This window comes from Trachurus trachurus, assembly GCF_905171665.1.
Source record: "Trachurus trachurus genome assembly, chromosome: 22".
Taxonomy (NCBI): Eukaryota; Metazoa; Chordata; class Actinopteri; order Carangiformes; family Carangidae; genus Trachurus; species Trachurus trachurus.
Window position 1 is genome coordinate 9597395 of NC_139907.1, and position 25030 is coordinate 9622424.

General features: G+C 43.6%; 1 protein-coding gene across 1 annotated transcript in view; it reads left to right on the forward strand.

Moving 5' to 3' along the window:
* syne1b (spectrin repeat containing, nuclear envelope 1b) overlaps positions 1-25030 on the forward strand; it is a gene marked incomplete at its 5' end in the record, with an annotated part of 71632 nt that overhangs the window by 11159 nt on the left and 35443 nt on the right. Inside the window, 60 exons of the mRNA XM_083998852.1 lie at positions 20-222; positions 334-498; positions 600-752; positions 863-1006; positions 1088-1255; positions 1409-1567; positions 1656-1820; positions 2139-2273; positions 2491-2649; positions 2963-3171; positions 3698-3806; positions 3996-4160; positions 4354-4521; positions 4618-4794; positions 5925-6065; positions 6154-6314; positions 6572-6722; positions 7414-7641; positions 7725-7823; positions 7941-8128; positions 8285-8408; positions 8525-8691; positions 9003-9156; positions 9289-9914; positions 10032-10211; positions 10339-10489; positions 10672-10830; positions 11305-11487; positions 11667-11768; positions 11881-12084; positions 12186-12393; positions 12552-12664; positions 12755-12960; positions 13049-13198; positions 13634-13925; positions 14034-14206; positions 14343-14652; positions 14935-15099; positions 15997-16353; positions 16447-16583; positions 17333-17510; positions 17719-17901; positions 18030-18173; positions 18717-18872; positions 19225-19389; positions 19481-19653; positions 19777-19930; positions 20097-20240; positions 20611-20775; positions 20901-21218; positions 21448-21603; positions 21864-22034; positions 22157-22483; positions 22586-22738; positions 22952-23119; positions 23267-23443; positions 23556-23702; positions 23799-23924; positions 24156-24332; positions 24589-24854. Of these exons, the coding sequence (XP_083854978.1) occupies positions 20-222; positions 334-498; positions 600-752; positions 863-1006; positions 1088-1255; positions 1409-1567; positions 1656-1820; positions 2139-2273; positions 2491-2649; positions 2963-3171; positions 3698-3806; positions 3996-4160; positions 4354-4521; positions 4618-4794; positions 5925-6065; positions 6154-6314; positions 6572-6722; positions 7414-7641; positions 7725-7823; positions 7941-8128; positions 8285-8408; positions 8525-8691; positions 9003-9156; positions 9289-9914; positions 10032-10211; positions 10339-10489; positions 10672-10830; positions 11305-11487; positions 11667-11768; positions 11881-12084; positions 12186-12393; positions 12552-12664; positions 12755-12960; positions 13049-13198; positions 13634-13925; positions 14034-14206; positions 14343-14652; positions 14935-15099; positions 15997-16353; positions 16447-16583; positions 17333-17510; positions 17719-17901; positions 18030-18173; positions 18717-18872; positions 19225-19389; positions 19481-19653; positions 19777-19930; positions 20097-20240; positions 20611-20775; positions 20901-21218; positions 21448-21603; positions 21864-22034; positions 22157-22483; positions 22586-22738; positions 22952-23119; positions 23267-23443; positions 23556-23702; positions 23799-23924; positions 24156-24332; positions 24589-24854 (11056 nt within the window). The remainder of the gene's footprint in view (positions 1-19; positions 223-333; positions 499-599; positions 753-862; positions 1007-1087; positions 1256-1408; positions 1568-1655; positions 1821-2138; positions 2274-2490; positions 2650-2962; positions 3172-3697; positions 3807-3995; positions 4161-4353; positions 4522-4617; positions 4795-5924; positions 6066-6153; positions 6315-6571; positions 6723-7413; positions 7642-7724; positions 7824-7940; positions 8129-8284; positions 8409-8524; positions 8692-9002; positions 9157-9288; positions 9915-10031; positions 10212-10338; positions 10490-10671; positions 10831-11304; positions 11488-11666; positions 11769-11880; positions 12085-12185; positions 12394-12551; positions 12665-12754; positions 12961-13048; positions 13199-13633; positions 13926-14033; positions 14207-14342; positions 14653-14934; positions 15100-15996; positions 16354-16446; positions 16584-17332; positions 17511-17718; positions 17902-18029; positions 18174-18716; positions 18873-19224; positions 19390-19480; positions 19654-19776; positions 19931-20096; positions 20241-20610; positions 20776-20900; positions 21219-21447; positions 21604-21863; positions 22035-22156; positions 22484-22585; positions 22739-22951; positions 23120-23266; positions 23444-23555; positions 23703-23798; positions 23925-24155; positions 24333-24588; positions 24855-25030) is intronic.

Genomic DNA, 25030 nt, shown 5'->3' on the forward strand with positions numbered 1-25030 from the left:
TTCCTCTTTTGATCTGCAGTTGATGAAGCAGAGGGGGTAAGTAAATTCCTCAGTGATGCCTCGGCTCAGTGGAGGAATCTGGCTCTGGAGGTGCGGAGCGTCCGCAGCATGTTGGAGGAGGTCATCTCCAACTGGGAGAAGTACAGCAGCACAGTGGCAGGTCTGCAGGCCTGGCTGGAGGACGCCGAGCAGATGCTCAACCAGTCGGAGAATGCTAAGCGAGTAAGTAGAGTCACAGAAGCTACTGTTGATAAACAACCATAGCCACAGTACACAAGGCTCTAACTGGCTGGACTATGTGTGTATGTTCTTGGTTTTCTTGTCTTCTTTTAGGATTTCTTCAGAAACCTCTCTCACTGGATCCAGCAGCACATGGACATGAATGATGCTGGGAACTTCCTGATTGAGACTTGTGATGACACGGTCTCCAGAGACCTGAAGCAGCAGCTTCTTCTTCTGAACGGGAGATGGAGGGAGCTGTTTGTCAAAGTCAAACATGTAAATGCAACAAATGTAACACGGACAATGAAAAAAACTCAAAATTAATATTCAAAAAATCAAATTCATCCATATATCATCTTCCTCTGTTTCACCTGCAGTATGCCAGAGCAGATGAGGTGGATAAGTTGAGGCAGGACTACCAAGATGGTATTAATACCTTGAAAATGTTCATGGATGCAACCAATGAGAAGATGACTGCTCCAGTCCAAGTATCTTTTCTGAACGTCAGAGCCTTTGTTCAAGATGTTGAGGTAAACAATCTCTCGGGTGTCAGTTCACTGAGATAGAGCAGACACCCTTCTTTGTATGATGCAGCCAAAGCTAACAAGATACTTAACTTGTATATCTCAACTTCCTGTAGGAAATCAAGCACAAAGTGCCAGCCATGGAAGCAGCCTGTAAAGCAGCAAGCCGGACAGCTCAGCTGCTGACCAAAGACACTCCACAGGAGGAGGTTTCACAGATGATGGCTGTGATGGCCTCGATCAAAGAACAGCTGAGCAAGGTGTGTGCCTGTCATTATACAGTATCTCACACAATTGTATAACCTGTCTTGACTCTAATCAGCATGCTGTCCTCCAATCAGGTGAGGGAGAGAAGTTTGCCTCTGCTAAGGGAGTCCCAATCTTTATTACCTCCACTGGAGGAAATGGAGAAGAACATTACAGGCTTCTATCAGGCTCTGGAGAAGGCCAGCCATATCACCAGCTCCACAGACTCTGACGGACCAGTGGACTTCAAACAGAGATGCCAGGTAATTCATAAAATAGTTTCATGGCTAAAAAATAATAATATAACACCCAGTGCCAAGTGCTCTTTGAAGAACCATGTTTTGGATTGAAAAGCTCGCTGTAGCCTTAGAACAGGAACAAATAGCTGAAACCCTGCCTGTTATTGAATACTGCAGGAGCTGGCGACCTTCACACACAGCTGTAAGAAGTGTCTGACCGTGATAGAGAGAAACCACCAGACCATCCAGAAAGTAATGAGCAGCAGCAAAACCCTCCAGCACATGGACATGAGTCTTCTGCAGAAAAGAGTTGGGGACCTGCAGTCGTCCTCACAGGTAAAACTATTTCAGGCCTATTTCGCTGTTATGTAACCTTGTGTTTAAGCTTTTTATTTTATTTACTATGACATGTTTGTGTGTTTAGACCATGATAAAGGAATCAACCGAGTGGCGGAAGCACATGGAGGCGAACAGCAGCCTCATGAAGAGGTTTGATGAGTCACGGGTGGAGCTGGAGAAGGTTCTTAAAATGGCACAGCACTGTCTGACAGAGAGAGGCAACCCAGAGGAGCTGCTCAAGAAACACACAGTAAGAAAAATTGGTGTTTTGCATATTTCTGACGTCTTTTTTCCGTCTCTAAGGTTCACTGCAAACATACTACTGTCCAATGCACCACTGTTGTCACATCACAGTTTTGTTTTGTGTAAGGCACCCAAAACCTCAACTAAGTTTTTGAGGTGCCACTACTTTACTGATCTTATGTTTTTCGCCATTAGTCCCAGTGCAGCATGGAGCGAATGCGTTTTGGAATATACTCTTAAAAGAACAAAAGTCCATGTAAATAATCCATGGCCTGTCCTGTAACAAAAATGAAACATGATGAGGACTTTGTCTTTTTTTTCTCAGGAATTCTTTGGTCAGCTAGATCAGCGAGTTTTGAACACATTCCTCAAAGCGTGTGATGAGCTGACAGACATTTTGCCGGAGCAGGAGCAGCAGTCGCTGCAGGAAACAGTCAGGAAGCTGCACAAACACTGGAAGGTTGGTGTCATGAACAGTGAACTATACCTTTGCACAACAACCTTGGTTTTTGCATTAAATTAATATCAAATATCAATATATTGTTCCACAAATCCCTCAAACTCTTCTTACATTATTTAAATTATTCCACCATAGAACAAGCAAAATTTACAAAATGTTTAGTTTAGTATGTTCAAATAGTAGTGGGACTAGTTGTACTGTATTTGATCCCCTCCAGGATATCCAGACAGATGCGCCCTTTCACCTCCTGCACCTGAAAGTAGAGGTGGAGAGGAGCAAGCTGATGCTGTCGCTGCAGGAGTGCCAGGCGGAGGTGACCAGGGAGAACCGCCACCTGGCCAGCATGGGGAGCGAGAGGCTCGTCAAGGAGCACAGGGTGAGCGCAGAGCAGCTGGCTGGCCGAGTTTCATGTATTGATTTCGCTTAGTGTGAAATAATTCAATGCAAATTTTCTGCAGCTTGGGAAGATGTTGATTAACTTGATCTAAAAGAACTGAGGCTCCTTCAGTGTGAAGTAAATAGTGTCCTCCAGCAGCATTTTGTTTCTTGGAGGTTTTAAACATTTTGGTTTAAAATTGTATTGCTCTAAACTGTAAAGTGAAGAAAAATTTGATATTAGTCTTTTTGTGTAACAGGGCTAAAACTGATGCTCTACCACATGTAAAAACATCTGTTTTTCTTTGCATTAGGCCTTTTTTAGAGAAAAGGGTCCCCAGTCCATCTGTGAAAAAAGGCTGCAGCTGATGGAGGAACTTTGTCAAAAGCTCCCTGAGGGGGACCCTGCGCACCAGACCCTGGAAACAGCCAGAAAGGATTTCTCTGAGGTCCAAGAGGAAATAGAAAACACCTATCAGAAGATACTGAAGCACCCAGATAAATGGAAGGAGTACAACACAAGGTGCGGTACACTTTCATTTGTTGTTCCTTGTTTTGCTGGAGTTATGTTTCAGTGCAGTTACATGAGTTTTTTTTGTTGCAAAGATGCTGCAATAGTTCCACCATAGATACATCAGAGAATAGCCTTTAACTGAGGGCTGTTGTAAAATCGTTGCAACAGCAGAAGACTGTGTTATGCATTCCCACACAATATCATGCATTCATCGCATGCCCAATATAATCATGTTAAAATTCTTCCATTTAGTCGAGATAGAGAGCAATAGTTGTGATGAACAGAGTTTTCCTTGCAATTTTTTAAATAGATTATAATGTGTCTATGCACTGTAAAGAATTTAAGAGACTCTAAATAGACCACAAATTGTTCTGATCCAGACTATTTACAATTTTTTGGTTTATACAAATCCTATTTAGCTCTATGGTTTGATTACATTTTTGAGTTGACATAACAGTAAAGCTGTAGTTTAATTCATTCCTGAAGTCCTTCTGAGTTTGAAGGGATTTTTTCCCCCCTTGATGTTGTGAAACAGGTACGCCGAATTCTCCTGCTGGCTCATATCTAAAGAGAGCCAACTGAGGCTGCTGAGAAACCGAGCCAACGACCCCAGGAAATACAGCCAGGTGAAGGCGACCATCATGGTGAGTTTGTGCTTTATTTACAGTCCCCTTCACAGCCAAACTATAGCACCCACCACTGATGCTCCTCTTCCTGCCTTGTTTACAATATGTCACCCATGATGTGCTACCGAGATGAGACAATAAAAACACTATGCGTCAGTTGACTCTTTTGACCACGTGTCGTGTATCACACTCTGTTGTTGTGTGCAGGAGCTCAGGAATGATGCAGAGCTACAGGAGGGGAATCTTGGCTGGCTGAAGGCCCGTATGGCCGTATTGATTGAAATCTGTGCTGACAGCGATGCCCAGAGGCAAGGAAGTGCACTGAGCAAGCTCTCTACTGATTTCAAGGGTCTCCTTGCTTCGCTCTTAGAGGTAGGTTAAACTTCCACTTGTTTAATTAAGACCAGAAGCAGTAGGGACATTATATCCCCTCCATAAATCTACAGTATGTCAGTTAAATATTTTATGCAACATTGCAGCAGTAATTTGTGGTGTAGTTATTGATTAATAGTCAGGACACTTTGATTTAATAATAAAATGCACTGAAAATGTTTTTATCTTCCAGGCTGAGAAGATGGTGCTGGCTGTGGGGGATTGTGTGCAGTTCAGGGAAGAAGTACAAGCGACTTTAGATGATCTTGTCCAGGGGCAGAAAGAGGCTCAGGCTGAGGTCGTTAAAATACTGGACTGTCCAACTGTCAGAGAAGCTCAACAACTGCTACTTGTTCACCAGGTACTGCACATGACCGATAATCAGATTTTATTCTTCTCTGAGTTTCCCTATAGGTTAAACCTTAACTTAAATCGAATGTGCCCTCTCTGCCCACAGCAACTGCTGAAACGCTTGAAGCTGAAGAGGAAGGATGTCCAGCAGCTGATCACCAGAGGCCAGCAGCTCCAGGCTGAGGAGGGTCTGGGAGAAACTCTGCAGCAGGACCTGCAGAGTTTAGAGAACACAGTCAGCAAGATGGAGCAGAACATGGATTCACAGGAGCAGAGTCTTGAGGTTAGCAATGTTTGCGAATCTGTAGTGACACGTTGTGTTAATACTAATTGTTTCATGTTGGATTAAAGCACTGTCACTCTGAATTATAACGAACGGAGGTAATGTTGCCTCAATTTATTCATCAGCCAATCACTGAGAGACTCACAGATGAATCCTGACATCTCATTTTCTCAAGGTCACACTAGTGTCGATAAAGTGCAATAATGTGTTCGCTGAAACTGTTTATTTCACCTCTGCTGTAATGGACTATTCCTAGTTTTGAAGGTTGTGATGTTAAGTCTTGTTTATATATTTGCTCAGTATCTGCTGTGTAATGGTTTGTACCATGTCTCTGTTTTGTCTGTATTGAGACTCAGAATGAAAATACGCCCTTTGGCCAACTCAGACACAATTACATCATATTGATGTTAATTAGTGCGTGTTGTCCCTCATAAACGAATGAAGTCAAGTTAAGTGAATTAATGGGAAACAAACAGTTTGTGAACAGAAAAGAGCCTGGTCATGGTAGAGAGGACAGAGCTTCCTGTTAATGCAGTCGGCTGTGCAGATGCAGCACTTGTGGAAATGTCCTGAATAGAGGATAGAGAGGTCTGATTGATGTTTTCTGCTGGAGGGACTTGCTTTCTGAGACATCACAGCTCCTTTAGATGATAGTGATGCAGTGAGTCATACTCTTGGTGGTGCTTTTATAGAAGGGTGGGGTCGAGAGTCTTGAAGTGGATACTTTGTCAGGCTTTTCTGTGCTAACGTGGATACATTACAGATCTAGATAAAAAAAAAAAGATCCTCGGTTAGGTGCACACAAATGGATTGCATGTGCCCAGCTGATATCAGGTGGGATGCTTGCAGAATATTTGCTGACTCATCCTCTCTGATGATAAAGCCAAAGACAGAAGTGTCATCTACAGACATAATGTGGGTGTGGTTTGAACTGGTTTGTCGGTGCAGTCTTGTGTTAGTGTTTTCCTCTGATATTGATGTTCATGTGGGATATCTGCCATTTTGCGATGATTCTTTTCTTACTGTGACCTTTATATCGTATTCAAGGACTAGTGAGAGTGGGAAGAGCTGTATGAATAAAATTTATTTTCATTTCTACATCACTGATCTGAACATTGTCATCCCTCCAGGTCACATTGGCAGCCTGGCAGGAGTTTGACAGCCAACAGGAGGCAGTGAATGAGTTTGTCAACAAAGCTCGTTCAACGATGGAGAGAGACCTAAACTTCAGCAGCCCAGAGAGCCTGGCTGTTGAACTCGACCAGGCCCGGGTAAGTCCAGTTTGAGTTTGGGCACATAACCCTTGCTTTACTTATAATGGTAATAGAATAAAACTAATATTCTGAATTTTGCAAACAGGTTTTGTTGAAGCAGTGTGAAGCAGAGGCCTCACATATGAACACACTGCTGAAGAGAGCGACAGAAATTCAGCTCGGCCCCAAAAACAAGACTCTGCTTTTGCAACAAGCTCGTTCGCTCAGTGAGCAAGTGGACAAAGTGGAGGCTGGGCTCAAAAAAGAGTAAGATGATGGATTTTATTCAATTTTCTTACACTAAATAATAACTTCAGATAGTATATACACATACTTAATGTTTTCTTTGCCTAATTAGATATCAAACTAATATATGCATCATTACATATGCATGTTTGAAAGTGAGTTTAGAATATATTCATGAAATAAATTACTCAATCTCAAGGACCCAGATGTAGTGAAATGCCAGGGTGTATTTGCAACTATCTCTTGTCCAATTTATAATTTCTACTCTTGTGCTCCAGTGTGAAGAGTCTGGAGGAAATGAAAACTCAGTGGGATCAGTTCGGATCCGGGTTTGAAACCTTTTCCTTGTGGATATCTGAGAAGGAAAAGCAGCTGGATGTACTGAAGTCTTCCACTCTGCCTCTTGAGCAACAGATCAACACAGTAAAGGTAAAGTCTTATGTAGCATGAAGCTCAGAAGCCTCTTATGTCTTGACAGTGATGTTCACCAAGCATCAACCACAAAAACCACTTTACCCTGCTGTTAAAATCAATAAGGCCTTCTTAAGGAGCAATTGGTGCTATCCTGAGATTCAGGCTCTTCTCTGCCCAAGCACTGACACACTGTCTCTTTGTCTGACACCTGCATTAGCCGAATAAAAGATGAGGAACTGTCTGTATGTGTTTTTTTAAAGACAGTTTCAGTTCTCAAAGCCTCAAGATGCCGTGCTGTTTGGACATGTTTGCTCTCAGCATGAGGAGTAACTCTGTTGTGAGCCTTTGTGAAAACTGTGTTCAGTTAAATATAGACCATAAATAGAAATAAATGTTTTCATTTATCATTATAGTGATTTAAATGGCAAATCTTGAATTGTAATATTAAAAGGAAACTCTTCTCTACTTATAGGTTGTACTGTAGCTATAATCTGTGAATTGAACTATCAGCAGTTTAGTTGCATTGTGATTAATGTCGGCACCACGTTTCGACGTCAATGTATCGGGCCATTATAGGCATCAGACTACTGTATAATGACTCCCTGAATTCATTAGTGTTTCACGTCCACTTGACAGTTATAAAAGACTCTGTCATTCTCTCAGGCTTGCATTGTTAATTTGTTTTCATCCGTATGTGCGTGTCCAGTCTGTTGGTACAGAGCTTCAAGGGCGCGCTGAGGTCCTCTCTCAGCTGGAGGCAGATTCCCAGGCGCTGGCCCAGTTTGTGTCTTCAGGGGAAGCAGCTCGCATTAAGGCTCGTCTGACCCAGATCGGCAGGTACTGGGAGGAGCTGAGGGAGAGCGTGCAGCAGCTCGACGGACAGCTGGAGGAAAGCTCCTCTCACCAGCAGAAGTTTAAAACGAGCCTCGAGACGGTCAGTAAAGCTGAGTGGTGTACATACAGGATGGTAATTAGGGAAGATACGATCATACATTTGTGATCTTTATTGTATCCTAGGTGAAAGCATCTCTCGGTGAGCTACATACAAACCTGGAGCAACCTATCAAATCCTGCACCTCCTCATCAGAGACCTACAAAGCTCTTCAAAACCACATGGTATTCAGTTATCTCTTCTTTTCTCCATGCATCTTACTGAACAGTAATTTTCTTTGCTCCTTTCTGTGCAAGGTTATGCCGAGTGAGTCACTGTCCTTTATGATTAATGTTCCCCAGGATGTCTGTCAGGGTCTGGAGAGGCTGAAGGGAACCTTACTGTCCCTGTCAGCCGGTGCTCGCAGACTCAGCGACAAAGAACAAGCAGAGAGGACAGTGACAGAGCTAAACTCCACCTACGACCAGAATATACAGGAGTCAAAGGACAAGCAGAGCACTTTGGAGAACCTGCTTTCTCTTTGGCAAAAGTAAGAGTTATTGAACACACAGGTCATTTCCACAAGATTTTAATAGCATGGGAATGATGAATAATGAATGTACCCTTCACTTTGACTGTGAAAATGGAAACATAAATCAGATTTTTCACTCCTTGAGTTACCAGTGTTTCCATTGATCTGTTTCAGGTATGAGAAACAGCGCTCAAACTTCGTTTCCTGCCTGGAGAGGAGTGAGTCTGCATCCAAACCAGAGACTCAGTGCCTACCGGCTGATAAAGTCAAACTCCGCACAGAGATACAAGATTTGCAGGTACAACACATTATTATACTGTTCCACTGAACAAATCAAACCCTTAAAAGGAAGGGTAAATGAATAATTTACAACCATGATTACATAAATGAATAAATATGTGGTTTTCCTTGCAGGCCTTGCACTCTGAAGTCCAGTGCCTTGACCCAGCTCATGTTGAACTAGTATCTCTGGGGAACTCATTGTATCAGTCTGCACCTGAAGAGAGAGTGAGGCAGCTGAAAGAGGAGCTGGAGACTCTGGAGAAGAGACTGCACACTCAAAATGAAGTCCTGCCTCAAAGGTAAAGTAACATAGTTAGATAGTTACTGGCAACCCTCACTCTTCAAACACACACCTGCAGAAAATGGAAATATCAATTCCATGAAGAGTAGATTGTTGCAGGGGTGGATCTTAACATGACTCAGCAACCAATAAGATACTGTACACGAGTAGAGTGCATGTCAGTATCCTATCAAATGTGTCCTTTATTCTCTATGGCCGCCTTCTTTCATTGTCTATCAGTATTATTTCCTACATTAGGGCACGTAAACATATGTAGATGCATTTTCCTAAGACTGGTTTCACTCAATATGCTGCCGTTGTGTCACACAGAATCAAAGACCTTCAGAACCACCTCTCCCTGGTGGTGCAGTTTGACCAGGCCCTGCTTAAATTCTCCCAATGGAGCGAGACCATGCTCTCAAACGTGCACTCAGCTTCTCAAGTTAACATCAGCAACCTGCAGTCTGCCGTTGCTCAAGTAAAGGTAAGATTTATCGCCATTCTTTTAATATATTCATATATGCAGAGTATAGAGAACCAAATAAAGTCAAGGAGCAGGATGAGCACCGCCTTGCTAAAGAACAACACCTGATCCCGTGTCGCTTCCTTTTGGCAGGAGACACAGGTGGCTCTCCAGAAGCAGTCCAGTGTGAAACAGAGCCTGGAGCAGCAGACTGAGAAGCTGTGTCAGTTCTGTGAGTCTGGTGATGCACAGCTTCTCCGCAGCAGAGCGGACAGCTGTCTGCAGCCCTACCAAGAGGCCCAGCACATCGCTGAGCTGCAGCTGGAGTGTTTGGAAAGGCTCGAGGCTTTTCTGCAGACCCACGGTGTGGCTGCAGGGGTGTTGCGGGGTCTGAGGCAGACGGTGGAGAGCGCGGGGAGCTGGGATCGTGGAAGAGTAGAGGAGCTGCAGCAGGAACTGGCCTCTATTGTCCCAGACATTACCCATCTGGAGACTCTGGCTGTCAACCTGGACAGCGGTCTCTGCAAAAGCCATCTCCACATCGGCGCTGAAGAGGGGTCTCGTAAGTCATGTCGCATGCTGGCTGATTCGCTCAGTGGTGAGCTGGATACAGTGAGGAACCTACTTGGTACCAAGCAGAGTGAAGCAGAGGCCCTAGGGGCTCTGTGGACCTCATTTAGACAGAGGAAGGAGCAGCTGCTCAAATCTGTGGAGGACATTGAAGAAAAAGCAGACCACCAGAGCTTCAAAGAGCCAAGCCTGCATGCTCTACAGCAGAGGTAAGGCAACATAAAGTCAATGATATCAATGATCATTTTGGACTATTCCCAAATATGCACAAGTGGATAGATAGAAGAATGCACTCAGCAGCATCATATTATCTCTCTGTTTATCAGGCTCAGGTTCTTTAATCAGCTGGAGGACGAACTACAGTCTCACCAGCATGAGGAGCAGTGGTTGAGGGACAAGGCCAACCAGCTGGCCCAGAGAGATGCAGAGCTGGCCGGGGAGGTGCTGAGGGAAATCGGTCTTCTGGAGACCACATGGGAGGACACCAAGAGACTCATCACAGAGAGGTACTGGAAGTTTTCAACTCTTCTTAAACTCCAAAGAGCCTGTTGGCATGTTATCTTATGCACAAAGTTGTTACATTTTGTCTACATATAAGCTTGTGTGTGTAATAGTTCACCTTTCATTTAACAGACAGGAGCAGTGCAATGTTCTCGTTGATCTCATGAGAGAATACCAAGTCCTGAAAACCTCCATCAGCAGCGTCATCGAAAGCACTGAGCCTCTGGTCGACATAAGCTCTGTTCTGAAGGACCATGAAGAAACCAAGAGGTCATTAACCAAGGTCAGAATAAATGCTGAAACATTTTTATCCGAGTTTTGTTAAGCTTAGTAAAAAGCAAACATATATCTCTTTGAGGATGCCATCTCACTTTCTTGAAATGAATCAGTTCATTTCATAAATCCAGTCATGACTATCGGTTATCAGATTACTTAAATGCTTTGTTGTGTTTACCCTATTTGTAGCACGAAGCAGTGAAGACAGAAATGTCCGGAAAACAACATGACCTGGATCAGTTTTCCAGCAAAGGAAAACAGCTTGTGATTGAACTGAAGAAGATCCCAGACTGTGACTCTGAAATGATGAAGAAGGACATGGAGACACTGGTGGATCAGTGGCTGGATGTGAGTCTGACCACAATCATTTGTTGAAGTGATGTTTCATTCAGTGGAGTTTATATACAGAAATAATCTACTTTAGATTCGGCTACATAGATTTCACTTCTAAAAGTGGCAATTGAATTTTGCTTTTGGTTTTATAATGAGATTAGTTCACAAGCAGAAAATCCCTTTACATTTCATCATCCTGTTACAAAAGTATATTGAGACCTTTACTGACAATCTCGTTGCTTCACATCCTCACACTGTGATAACACTTTGGGTCTCCCCCCAAAAGTAGAAATGCGCATCCCACACATTTCCTCAGCCACAAAATATTCACTGTGAAATTACTCTTACTTGCCATGTGCATTTTGTAAACCTGAAATAGTCGAGAAACACTTTTGTTTTTTTTCTGTTGCATTAGTAACCTCATATGGGACATAAAAGCTCTCTGCAATATCGAGTTAACATCTGTGGCTTACTGAATCCACTCCCCAGGTGTCTGAGAAAATAGATGACAACATTGATCGTCTGAACCAGAGTGTCGCTCTGTGGGATGATGTCCGTAAAATCAGCGAGGATATTGAGAGCTGGACGAGCAGCTGTGTGATTGAGCTAAACGAAAGCCTGAACAACCTCAACAACAGTCAGAAGGTGTCTGAACGGCTGTCTACGTTACAGGTATGGTTTCTGACTTTACTGTAAAACTCAACAGATGTGTTTTTTTCCCACATCGGATAATATAAATGTTGAATTAAAAGATAATTGACCTCTAGCTTTAAGACAGTACATTTCACATTACTAAACAAAGCCACTTTGAAGGGTGTAAAACAGCCTTTTCTTACGTGATACATCCACAGTTGGAGTTGGATGAGAAGGAGCAGAAAGTTGAAGTCCTGCAGAACAAAGTCTCAGAGCTGAAGAAGTGCAGTCAAAGTCAAGAGACTCCTGCTAAATTACAGGTAATAAATATGATTCATATTTGTATTATTTCTTCCTACAAAAGAAATAGGAGCTTCGTACTCCATATGCATACTCTATGTCACCCAAAAAATCTAATTCTTCTTGCTTCAGGTGCTGGAGAATGACCTGTGGAAGAAGATCCACACTGTTCAGAAGCTACATGAGCAGGCCAGGGGAAACCTCATGGACTTCAGTTTTCAAAGGAAACAGCTGGAAGATTACATCTCACAGATGTCTGCATGGTTAAAAAGTATGGAGGATTCCCTTGTGTCCTCTCCCACCGGATCAGATCCTGAGGACATCTGCAGAGTGAAGGTACAGTGGCAAACATAATCATAATCATTATCTGCAATGTTTTCCTATAAATATCAGCGATGAGAATCAGCTATTAATCAACTGTTTGCATGCACTCAAAGGATCTTCAGAAAGAGCTGCAGAATCAGCAGGGAAGCATTGACTCTACCAGAGAAAGCCTCAACACCCTGTGTAGAAAATATCCCTCTGAAGAGCTGGCTGGTCTGGGATCAGCACTCACGGATCTCATCAAGACTTATGAGTCTGTGAACCAGCTCTCTGCCAGGACGCTGGTGTCACTGCAGAACTGTCTTCAGCAGCAGTTCAATGGTAAGACATCTGAAAAACAAAGTCAATTTCATACATTCTCAAATGCATTTTACAACTAAGTCTTCGGTTTCATATTTTACGTAATAAGGTGTAATGTTGTGAGCTTTTAGCTGGGAAACAAATTGATTTTGTTTTGGTCTTTTCCCTTTGCTCCTCAGACCTGGTTCAGGAGTTCCATCGCTGGCTTTCAGAGCAGAGGGAGATCGTGAAGGAGTGCTCTGACCGCTCAGGAGACACTCAAATTGTGGAACGCAAACTACAGAAACTAAAGGTAAAAACTCAGTCCCGATTCAAAAATATCACACACACCAGGAGTTACAAGTACAAAGCTTGAAAAAAAGTGATTTGGCTTATCTGTCAGGGCGCCATGGATCGTGTGGAGGAGGGTGAAGTACGTCTCACACAGGTCTGTGAAGAAGGAGAGAAGCTCCTTCTCCATCTCCCTAAAGCCAGCGCTGGGCAGGTCCAGCAGCACCTCTCCTCCATCCAACAGGACTGGGACAGCTTTGTGGAGCAGTGCAGACAGAACCAGCAGATCCTGGAGGACAGTGCGTCCCTCATGAAAGGGTAAGAGACTTACAGTACATGGACCTGTTCTGTAAGACACTTTATAAACTTCCCTATTTATGAATACGCCATTTTAAATTCCTCATAGGTTCGAGGGTCGTCTGAAGAAGCTCAGGTGGTGGCTGGAACATATGGAGAAGAGGATGACCACAGATCTACTGGAGGCTAATCAGCGTGGTCCTGAGAAGGCTGTGCTCGAGCAAGTGGAGGAATATCAGCAGGAGGTGCTCAAAGAAAGGTGACTCTTGTCTTTTGTTTAATAAGAAAATAAAATAGGTTTTTAATGTCCCTGTAGTGTTTGAAAATATATTTAAAAATTATTCATAATTCTTGTTCACATGCATTCATCAAAATATCTTGGAATTTCATATCTGTAAAATAACATACACGCACATACACATGCACACACGCATACACACAAAGGGTTTTATGTAGGGTTGTAGGGTTTCTTGTTGTAATTTTCACTTGTTTTACCCTTTTATTTTATTTGACTTGTCTTGTTTTTTTCATGTTGTGATTGTAGATGTATGTTTAAATGTACTAGTTTTAAATGTGGACCCCAGGAAGACTAGTGGTGCTCTTGAGCGCAGCTAATGAGGATCCTAACAAATAAAACAATAAAACAAAGCACACATTACAAAATCATTTTAACATTTAACTTCTTTTCATTCAGGGATTCCTTTGAGCGTTTATGCCAGGAAGGCCAGGCACTGAACGAAGGTGGGCGAGGTGACGGTAGTGAGACGAGGGTGTCTGCTCAGCTGCAGTCACAACACCAGGCCCTGCTGAGGCGAGTGAGAGAGCGGCTCCGCAGCTGCCAGCTCACTTTACAGGAGCAACAGGCCTTTGAAGATACACTGCAGACCACCTGGACCTGGCTGAGCGGAGTCCAGGAGCGCCTGGCTTCACTCAACAGCACCGTGGGCAACAAAGAGACTCTGGAGAAGAGGCTCGGTCTCGTACAGGTCAGCAAATAACGTCCTGATCAAAGAAGTGCAGTGTATTAGAGTCCATTTTGAAACAATAAAATGTTTTTCTCTCTTTGCTGTAAAACTGTTTTCCTCTGTTTTTAGGATATCCTGCTAATGAAAGGTGAGGGCGAGGTGAAGCTGAACATGACAGTGGGAAAAGGAGAACAGGTTCTGAAGCACAACAGGATGGAGGGGCAGGAGGCCATTTGTTCACAGCTACAGAGCCTGAAGGACGCCTGGGCCAATATGTTGATGACTTCAATGAGTTGCCACAGGTAGGAAAACGTGTCGTCTTCTGGTGTTCAGATAGAGAGCTAATAACACTATAATTTGTAATCAAGAGTAACATGCATTTGTTTGATTTCGTGCAAATTCTTCAATGTTAAATAACATTTCTATCAATGTCTGTAGTCGTCTGGAGTGGACCGTGGCCCAGTGGACCAGCTTTCAGGAAAATAAGGGCCAAATGCAGCAGTGGATGGAGTCAGTGGAGCAGGAGGTTGGGATGACTCTGCCTCAGCAGCCCGGCCTCAAAGAGAAATCTGCTTTGCTTGAGCGCCTCAGAGCCATCCAGGCTGACGTGGATGCTCACGCAGGAGCACTGTCACGCCTGACGGACAAAGCTGTGGAGATGCATGAAAAAACTGGCGACCAGACCTTTGGACCGGAGTCGAGGGCGGAGCTCAATGCACATTTTGCTGATATCTCAGCTGTTGTCAAGGTGATCTAGATACATGCATCGGTTAATAGTTTTTGGAAATATCTGATGAGCTCTAGATGATTAATTAAGGTTAATGGGGTCAAAGAAGGTGTAGATATGGGAACAACACCCTCACCACTGTGCAGACTCTTAATATCATTGGAGCCTTTTAAGTTACCAGATGGTTTCGCAAATAGAATAGAAATTGACTTTGTTTATATATTATTTGCAAATACACATTCAGACTTACACAGCGCCCCATTCATACATTAGGTACTAAAATTGTCTTTTTTATCTCCAAAGGGTAAAGTGCAGTCCATGCAAAACACTGTGTCTGAGCATGAGCAGTACCTTGATGCTGTGAGAGACTTCAATGACTGGCTGGTCTCAGCAAAAGAGGAGCTCCAACGCTGGTCTGACCTGTCAGGAAACTCACTCTCTATTAAAAGAAAGCTCTCCAAAGTGCAGGTGAGGAACTGGAAAATGTTAACGCTATCTGTCATGAGATGTGGGCCTGTGCCGTTTGCATTTTTTTTTTTTCATGATATCTATCCTGGGACTTCTACTACTCCAGCTTTAGCCTCAATACCTCCACATTGACACACCTGGGAGACATTGTTAGTTGGTGTTTGAACCAGTTTAGTTGGCGCCTCTCAGTGGAGTAGTGTCTTGAATCCAAGATTTTAGGGCATATCTGAGCTCCCCACCCTGTGGGAAAGACAACATCCAGTCATTTCTGCCAACAACAGATGTACATTTTCATTTCCAGGTGATGTCCTACAACCATAATTTATAAAATAGAGTTGTCTTCAATATGATTTAAGACCTCAGCATCCTTAAATATGTGAAGACTCTAGACTTTATCAGACCTTTTTGGCACTAGTGAAAACTATATTTAAAGTTACATGTTTTAAAGGGACAACGAGGAGTTTTGGAAAAGCGAAGCGTTTTCACACTACATTTATGAGCCTCTGCGCGCACCATGAAATTCTTTGACCGGCGCAAGACAGACTCATGTTTTCATTCATCAAGAATTAAAGTCAGAGGTTCGAAGACGATCACATACCGTCGTAGTTCCGACCATAAACAGCAATTTGGCGGCGTTATTCTCATGACTCGCCACAAAACCGAAAGTAAAGGAACGCTGGTCGGCTCGACCAGCATTTCCGCCACCACTAATAACAAAATAACGATAGAGACAAAACGATATATTTATCGAAAATGGGCCCATTAACAAGTGTGGGTAGCGTAGATTCATCCACATTAACGTGAGACTTTTTTATAACCAAATAGAAACTCCTCGTTGTCCCTTTAAATTTAGCACTTCTCTAAAGTTGACAGAGATGGAAATCTTTCTCTTCCCAGGAGCTGCTCGACTCCAAGCAACGAGGCAGAGAGCGGCTGAATCGTGTTCAAAGATGTGGGGCAGTGGCGAGAGATCACACGGGCTCCGGGGGTTATGAGGCTATGGAGCGAGAGGAAGCGGCCTTGTTGTCGTCATGGGAACAGTGGGAACGCGGAGCACTGCAGACACGGGCTAGTCTGGAGACGGCCCTCTCCCAGATAGCCAGCTCCGAACAAGAGTTCAGCAGCTTGTCAGCACAGCTGGAGCAGAACCTGCGCGACTTCAACCGTCAGCTGCACAACTGGCGCCTTCGTCTCACCCACTCTGATGACAAAACTGATGGAGAGGAGGCTGTTAAACGGTGGCAGATAGCAAAGGTAAGCCTATAATCATATTAATAAGAATCCATAGTGTTATATGATAAATAATAATAATTGATAATAACAAGACTCAATCTGTTTTCCACCCAGGACACGTTAGAGGAACTTGTCAAAGCTGAGCCCATGTCTGACAGTCTCAAGACTCAACTCAATGATCTGTGCCGCTTTTCCAGAGACATGGGCACACAGTCTGAGAGAGTGTCTGCTCTTATTAAAGAATACAACAGGTAAGAAAATGAACTGCATCATACACCGTTGCCCATAAAGTTGGAATAAAATATTTATTTTACATCTTCTCATGAAATGATTGTGACAATGTAATTTATTTTCTTCTCAAAACTGGTAACTGGGACTCACTATGTAATTGTTGCACCTGGTCAAAGGTGATTACTGAGGTGTATAAATAGGAATAAAAAGAGGAATGTGTCTGAAAACAAAATTATTCCAACTTGATAGGCAACGGTGTATTTCATTGCATTATACATATTTGACTTTAAGTCCAGTGCAGTTGCAGTGGGGAAAAGAAGTGTTTGATCCCCTGCTGATTTTGTAATTAGCTCCCCCACAAAGCAATGGGCAGTCTATAGTTTTTATGGTAAGTTTATTTTAACGGAAAGAGACAGAATATCAACAAAACATCCAATATGTATGTTTGATCAAATGAAATAAGGGCCACAAATACTTATTTTCCCCACTGTATATGGAGGAGTAAATATGTAAGGGATAATGTAGAGTGGGACAGTTGTTACCGAGAAATAAACCCTGAAACGAAGCAGCAAACCATAGATTACAGCCTACAACAACTACAAAGTCACCATATAACTGAATCAACACCTCGAACACACTGTCAGCAAGAATTAAAAAAAAATGCAAGAATTTTGTGTTTAATTTCGGTTTTCTTGGTCACCAAAAAAATGATCCATTTTAGAAAAATGGTTGTTCCTTGTTTTTTTTTTCCTCCTGGACGTGTTTCTAGTCTGAGCCTCCAAGCGTCCAGGGAGTGCCAGAGCAAAGAGAAGCTGCTGGAGCAAGGGTTTCGCTCAGCCTTCAGGGAGTTCCAGCAGTGGCTGGTCAATGCCAAAATCAATACGGCCAAGTGCTTCGATGTTCCTCAAAATCTCAACGAGGCCTCATCTAGCTTGCAGAAGATCCAGGTACAGTACTCGGTGTCAAATGCCCTGAAACATTCAGAGTCTTATGCTTCTGGAAAAACGTATTTGATTGCAACAAACCATTGGTACAGTGATTTTGATCTGTACCCCTATTTTTTTTGCCCAATACATAATATAACTGTAACTGATGAAGATGAAGAGTTTTATTGCATACTGTAGTTGTCACCTCATTTCTGTCATCTCTTCTCAGGAGTTTCTTGGTGACAGAGATCAGGGTCAGTCAAAGGTGAACGCAGTGGTTGCAAACGGAGAGCTCATCTCTAGTATCGTAGGTAAAGACAAAGTTGATGCAGTTCGAGCGAAAATGAACACAGCCAGAGAGGACTGGAAAAATATGATGGCTAACCTGCACAACAGAGAAGCAAACCTACAAGTAAGCATTCAAACATCTCTACTCAAATTGTGTGACAGCTTTCACGCCATTACTGCTGTAAAAATCTGCAACGCGATAAGAAATCTAGAGTCAAAGAGACATGTCAATAAGCTCTTTGTTTGTTTCAGAACCTTTTGTCTCAGATGAAGGATTTTGAGGCCAGTGCTGAGCCCCTTCAGGAGTGTCTGAATGCCACCGAGCTGGCTGTGCGGGAGAGCAGCACAAGGCTTCACGATCTCACAGCCAAGAAGTCAGAGCTTCACAAGCTACAGGTACCAACCTCCAAAACCCACTGAGCTTGGAACGCCCCTCACGTTCAAGTGCAACGACTACTCTGCGCTTGAACGCCTACCTGACTACCCCCCTGTCATCTGCAGAAGCTCACCACTCTCCACTTACATCACACTGTTGTAGCGTAGCTATTATTTGCCTTGGAGGTATTGCCAAGAGCTCATGCTAACTGCCAGTAGCCTGCTTTTTGAATTCATGCCATCTTTCTGCTCTGCTTTGTTATTTTCATGTCTTCTTACTGTAAGTGTCTGTCGTAGATATTAGCTCTCGCTTTATTCATAAAAGGCAATGCATTTTAAATGTCTTCATTGTTTAAAACTATCTACCAGCTGTTTCCAGAGGCCTGATTGCACGTCATGACCACTAAGAGCTTTGCCAGCAGTAACACCGGCCAGACATCTCATGCTCTTTACTTTTTGCCATGTTGCCATCTCTAACCCCCTCAGTCTGTGTCTGAAGTTAACTGTCTTATATCTGTGTGTCAGCTTGCATGCCTCTTTGATAACCTGCTTGTGCTCTTCCAGTCTGTGCTTGAGGAATTAGCCTCTCACGAGGTTCAGCTGAACAGGCTGAAAGAGAAGGCCCAGCTGCTGTGGGATGAACACGCGGCCGGCAAGGGTTTTGTGCACCGTGTCTCGCAACTCTCTGCTCAGTACCTAGCTTTAACCAACCTGACCAAGGTACAGTAATGCCTTCCAATCTGCCTGTGCACTGGGGCTTTTCTGGGGGTAGAGCTGGAGAGGAGACAGAGGCACTAGACTGGATCGAGCTCTTACTTAACGTTATTTTACAGATGATAAACAGGGAATGTACTAACGCACCATAATTAAAAACTAATTTCTTTCTTTTGTTTCTGTAAGTCTTATACACAGGATAATACAAGTACATTTCTTTTATTGTCTGTTGTACTAAATCTTTATCAGTCATTCAAGAATCTGCATGTGCATATATCAGGTTGAGTCTAGTGTGAATTCCATCTCTAAAACTCAAAGGGAGGATTTTCTGATTGCGTCCTGCTTTGTAATTCTGCAGGAGAAGGCTTCTCGGATCGATCGGATAGTCACAGAGCACCAGCTTTTCTCCCAAGGCTTAAAGGAGCTTCAGAACTGGGTGGCTGACACGAGCCACATGCTGCAGACCTACTGCACCCCCACTGCCGATAAAAATGTTCTTGACAGCAGGATGATCAAGCTGGAGGTATACAAGCCACTGATAGTTTTCAAAATGAGTTATTATCACCCAATATACTGTAAGGTTGTAATAAATACACGTGTGATCGTTTCACCAGGCCTTGCTGACCGCTCGTCAGGAGAAGGAGATCCAGCTGAAGATGCTGATCACAAGAGGAGAGTCAGTTCAGAGGAACACCTCAGCCGAGGGCGTGCCTGCAGTCCAAAAACAAATACAGGAGCTGAAAGATTCCTGGGATGCTCTACTCTCTGCTTCTATCCAATGCAAAAGGTTTGTTTTCTGCAAAAAGTACGTAACAACGTCCAGAAATGTGTCATGTAAGTGTTGCAGCTGTTGCTACTACTGCTGCACTGTAATCTCACTATGTTGTGCTGCACCATTTAATATTGACAGTCAGCTGGAGGGCTCACTGTCCCAGTGGACCAGTTATCAGGAGGATGTTCGACAGTTCGTGGCATGGGTGGAGCGTGTGGAGGAGAGTCTCGACCCCACCGATAAACAGTGTCCGGAGATGAGAGACAAAACTGCAAATCTGAGCAAAGCTAAGGTATCGAACTCTTCTGTCATACTGTGAAGCTTAGATATGAATTAGTAAATCACTTGGCCCACTTCAGTTGTGTATTTGCACTTCAAGCCTACAAGCACAAAGGTCATTCATATGAATGAATGCACAGTTGATGGATAATGTCTTTCAACCCTCCTTGATGTTTCAGTTGCTGTATGAAGAAGTGCTGAGCCACAACGCCCTGCTGGAAACCATCGCTGCAAAGAGTGCCAATATTGCTGAGAACTACGTTGCTCAGCTGGAGCTTCAGGATCTGCAAGAGCGCTATAACACAGTCAAAGACAATGCCATGGTAACAAGCAGCAGAAAATGCACATACTGTAGCGAGGCAGTGAATCCTATTTAAGATGCATTTCAGCTTCAGTTCTGAGATGCAGTTTAATTTTCCACAAGCGTGGTTTAATTAAATGGCATCATAAAGCAATGACTAATTGTCATTTAATTAGTGCCATTTTTAATTTTCAACACAATTTGAAATGGCATCAGAGAAAATTAAAGCAGTCAGTGAGTAGTATTCATAGTCATACTCAGTGAGAGTATGAGGAGTGGAAATACCAAAGTGTTGGCCACATAACTGCAGAAATGTCAAAGGAAACATGAGAATTATAATTACCGGTAGCTCTCTGATTACAGCTGAATCATTATCATTACTGTGTTTTCAGAGGGCAGTAGGCAAAGCAGAGGAACTGGTTAAAGCTCACCAGGAATATCAACGAGGCCTCCATGCATTTGAGGAGTGGCTGGAACAGGAACAAGAGAAGCTTGCCTACTACACCCAGCTGGAGGGTGATGTTGACATGCTGGAGGAGACTCTCCAAAAGCTGCAGGTCTGAAAATGATCACTAAGATACGAACATTTACTACACATCCTGAAATGTTGTTCCACACAAGTCATTTCTTTCCTAAAAGTTTAGAGAGCTCAAAGTGATTAACCACATCTGTGTAACTGCAGGAACTCCAGCTGCGCTGCACAGAGGGCCAGGCTCTGCTAAACACTCTGCTGGTCAGTCGAGAGCTGGTCGTTCCCTGGGGGCTGCCTCAGATCGAGGACCGAGCGCTGGAGACCCTGCAGCAGGAGTGGAGGCTGTACCAGGGCCGGCTGGCCGACACCCGGGCTCAGCTCAACAGTGCTCTGGCCAAACTGCGACAGATGGAGCAGAAGTTCCAGCGACTCGACAGCTGGTTAAAGGGCATGGAGACCAAAGCACAGCTACGTAGCCACCGGCGGTCCGACCGCGCCACTAAAGACGCTCAACTCCAGCTAATAAAGGTTGGTGCAGTGTGAACAGAGGGTATGCGTAAAATGTTTTTTCACACTTTGTGATGATTATGTAAAGTTGTCGATGCTGATTCAGTCGCTGCGTAGTCTCCGGCTGAGAATCGTCAGTCTGCTCCTCTCAGTTCTCAAAAACAAATTAATCTGCAATGGAATCAATGCCACTTCCTGACACTTTTCAGTTTAATGAAGATAATTGCCCCAACATCACTTCTTTTGTCAGAGCTGGCAGGAGGAAGTGCTGGTTTACCAGGAGGAGATGGAGGGCCTCAGTCTTTTGGCTCAGCAGGTTCTGGATGAAACTCACATTAGCAGCCGGATCTGTACCAGAGCCACGCAGATCACAGCCCGCTACCACGCCCTACTGCTGCATTTACTGGTACCATCTTCTTGAACACATCACACATTATAAGAGTAATGCATTATGTAAATGCTATATCTGCACAGCACAGTATACAATAAGTATTGTTGATAGGTTTGTCTCAGTGCATTAAACATCTGTAATGGTCTCTATATCCAGCTGAATAACACAATTTACTCTTTTAAAATCTTAAAAATCTTTCTGTAAATCTGTATTTTGCTAAATAACTGTGAAGATGTAATCATTCTTTTTTTTTATCCTCTTCCTTTGTGTTACAGGAGACAATCAAACAGCTGCAGGAGGAGGTGTCTTGTATTGAAGAGGCTCAGTGTGTCTTCAGAACTTTTGCAGACTGGCTCAGCGCAGCCCAGAATAACTTCAGCACAGTGGCTATTAGTGTTGATGTGGTGGACCGATTTGCTATGGAGAGAAAGATGAAGAAACTGGAGGTACACTCTTTGACATAGAGAACATGCCTTTTTATGTTTCATTCTTTAGACCTTCAACATGTTATTTGTGGAAATGACAGCACCAATTAAAGCTCGATGACACAAAACAATGTACCTTCCAGGCTCTGCAGGGCGACATGGAGCAGGGCCACACTTACCTGAAGGCAATGAGGGAGAAGACGGAGCAAGCTATGGCATTCCTGGAGGAACCTGACGCAGAGCAGCTGAAGGAGGAGGTGGAGACACGGCTCTTCCAGCTGGAGGAGTTGATGGCATCTCTGCGCACAGAGCACAGCTCACTGGAGAAATGTATCTCACTCTCCAAAGACTTTATGGATAAATACAAAGCCCAGGCCCAGTGGGTGATGGAGACTAAGAACCTTTTAGCATCGAGTGTAGAGCCTAAAGCGGAGCTCTACCAAAAGAAGGCTCAGCTAGCAAAGTACAAGGTAAATGAATATTGGTTCATCATCTTATTGGAAACTGTGAAACTAGAACAAGATAACTAAATGGTTTTACTGCAATGTGCCGCTCCCTCTTCATTACTGCAGACCATCCAGCAGACAGTGCAGTCTCATGAGTCAGCAGTGAAATCTGTCATTGAGAAAGGAGAGGCCCTGCTCGACACAGTCCACGACCCCACTATAAGTGACAAGATGAAAAATTTGCAGGCTGACTACCAAGACCTCTGCTTGGCAGCCAAGGTATGGTGTCTCTGCTGATATGAAATCTGAGCTGGAGAGTATGAATAAAGTCCAGAAATGTCATTTCTATTAATATGTTACATGGTTTTAGGAAAAACTACTGCTGTTTGTGTTTGAAACTGATGCCCCATACTGTGTATATATATTTTTCATACAATTTTGTTTTCATACAAATATGAACATAATTGAAATTTGCTTTGCGTCTTGTTTCAGACCCAGGTCCAGAATCTTATAGAGTGGGTGAAGGAGCATGAGGATTACAACAGCGAGCTGCAAGAGGTGGAGAAATGGCTGTTGCAGATGTCCAGTAGGCTGGTCACCTCCGACTCCATGCAGACCAGCAGTATGGAGATGGCCACTCAGCAACTCGCCCGACACAAGGTGCCCAACTACGTCACTGCCCCACAGAAATTCACAAATGTTACTGTAATGTTAGTTACATTGGAATTTGTGTTTTTACATAATGATAATATAAATGTAATGTAAATCTTGATCTGCATTAAACACCTGGCTGTTTTTTTATTTCAGGCAATAATGGAGGAGATATCCAGTTTGGAGGAGCGTCTCAGCAGCTTGCAGCAGAAAGGAGAAGGTCTAGTTGCCAGCTGTACAGACCAAGTTCAAGCTAAGATCAGTCAACAAGTCCAGGCTCACCAGCAGGGAACCAGAGACAGCTACTCTGCTATTTGCAGCACTGCCCAACGTGTGAGTGATACAAGTTGACAACCATACGGCTTTTAGTTTTTCTCCTGCATTTGATCAACCCTTACTTAAACATATGGAGCTAATAAAGGTCTTGCCTTACCTTGTTGATCAGGTCTACCAGAGTCTAGACCGGGAGCTTCAGAAACACGTCAACCATCAGGACACTCTGCAGCAGAGCCAGACCTGGCTCTGCACAGTGCAGGAGGAACTCCAGCTGAATGATCAGGGACCATCTGGTCTGCAGGAGGCCCTCAAGCAGGTTACTGACACCCTCTTGTAATGCAATGATGCCGACAATGTGTGTAAGTTATTTTTGTATAATTTATTTACATTAATTACTTGTGCATAAACACAGGTGAAGCACTACAGGGCCCTTCAGGAGCAGGCCAGTACTTACCTGGACTTGGTGTGTTCGGTTTGTGACCTGTCTGATGATGCAGTGAGAGTTACAGCGGCTAAGGTCCAGCAGGTCAAGCTCACGGTCAGTGATTGTTACTTCACTGTCACTTTAATTTTAAAAACCAACAAGAAACAGGAACAGGAAATGTATATGAGGCATACTACGACCACTGCATATTACCATATAAAGATCGCTTCAGCGTTCAGTCAGAAAATGCTTAAGAACATCATGATCTACTGCGACTTCAGCTGCTCTCTATCTGTTAATATGCAAATATACACTGTTTGAAGGTGTAAATGTGTTTTTTTACAGATTGAGGAAAGGATGTCCAGTGCACAGGTGCTTTCAGAGGGCTGGAGAGAGATCAAGGAACAGAAACAAGATCTCAGCAGCCTGTTTCAAGACATGGAGCAGCAGCTCCTCAGCCTCTCCAGACGGCCGGCAGAGCTGGAGACTAAGATAGCTCAAAACATGCTGTCACAAGCCAAGGTAGTGAACATTATCAATAACCACCGTTTCTTAAAAATCCTCATCAATCATCTTTTTCTTTTGCATGTTTATTAAAAGCTTCGTATAACACATGTTGATGTGCTTGGTACCATGAGTCTAAACATGATTCTGTGGGTTATTTTGTTATTACCATCTAATCCAACATTTTGGCTGCAGTTGTGTGGGGATTAAAGAGAGATCTGCTCACTATTTGGATGTATTCGACTTGCCATTTACTATATTGCATGTCATACAGGAATGCAGCCAGCAACTGCAATCCAAACAGAGTATCCTCACCAAGATGTCTGAGACTGTGAGCAGATTGACTGGTGGCCAGGACTCTCCAGAACACGCAGAGCTTGACCGCCTGAGCCACTCCTGGCTCGAGCTCTGTCACCAGGCCAACAAGCTGCAGGGCCAGAGGGAGGAGGACCTGCAGAGGTCTAAAGAATACCACGACTGTATCTCTGCAGTGGAGGCACTGTTTGAACAGGTGTCCAAAGAGTGGGACAATCTGGCCAGGTGTGTTTGAGCATGAAGTACATTTTCATCACATATTGCTGTGTTTTCATTCCAATCTCCTGACGAGACAAAAGCCAAAAAAGTGGACAGATGTCAGTTGTGCTGTGTCTCTTTTTCCAAAAATTATATCAGAGATTCTACCCACACCTATTTGGACAGAAAAGATCTGTGCGAGA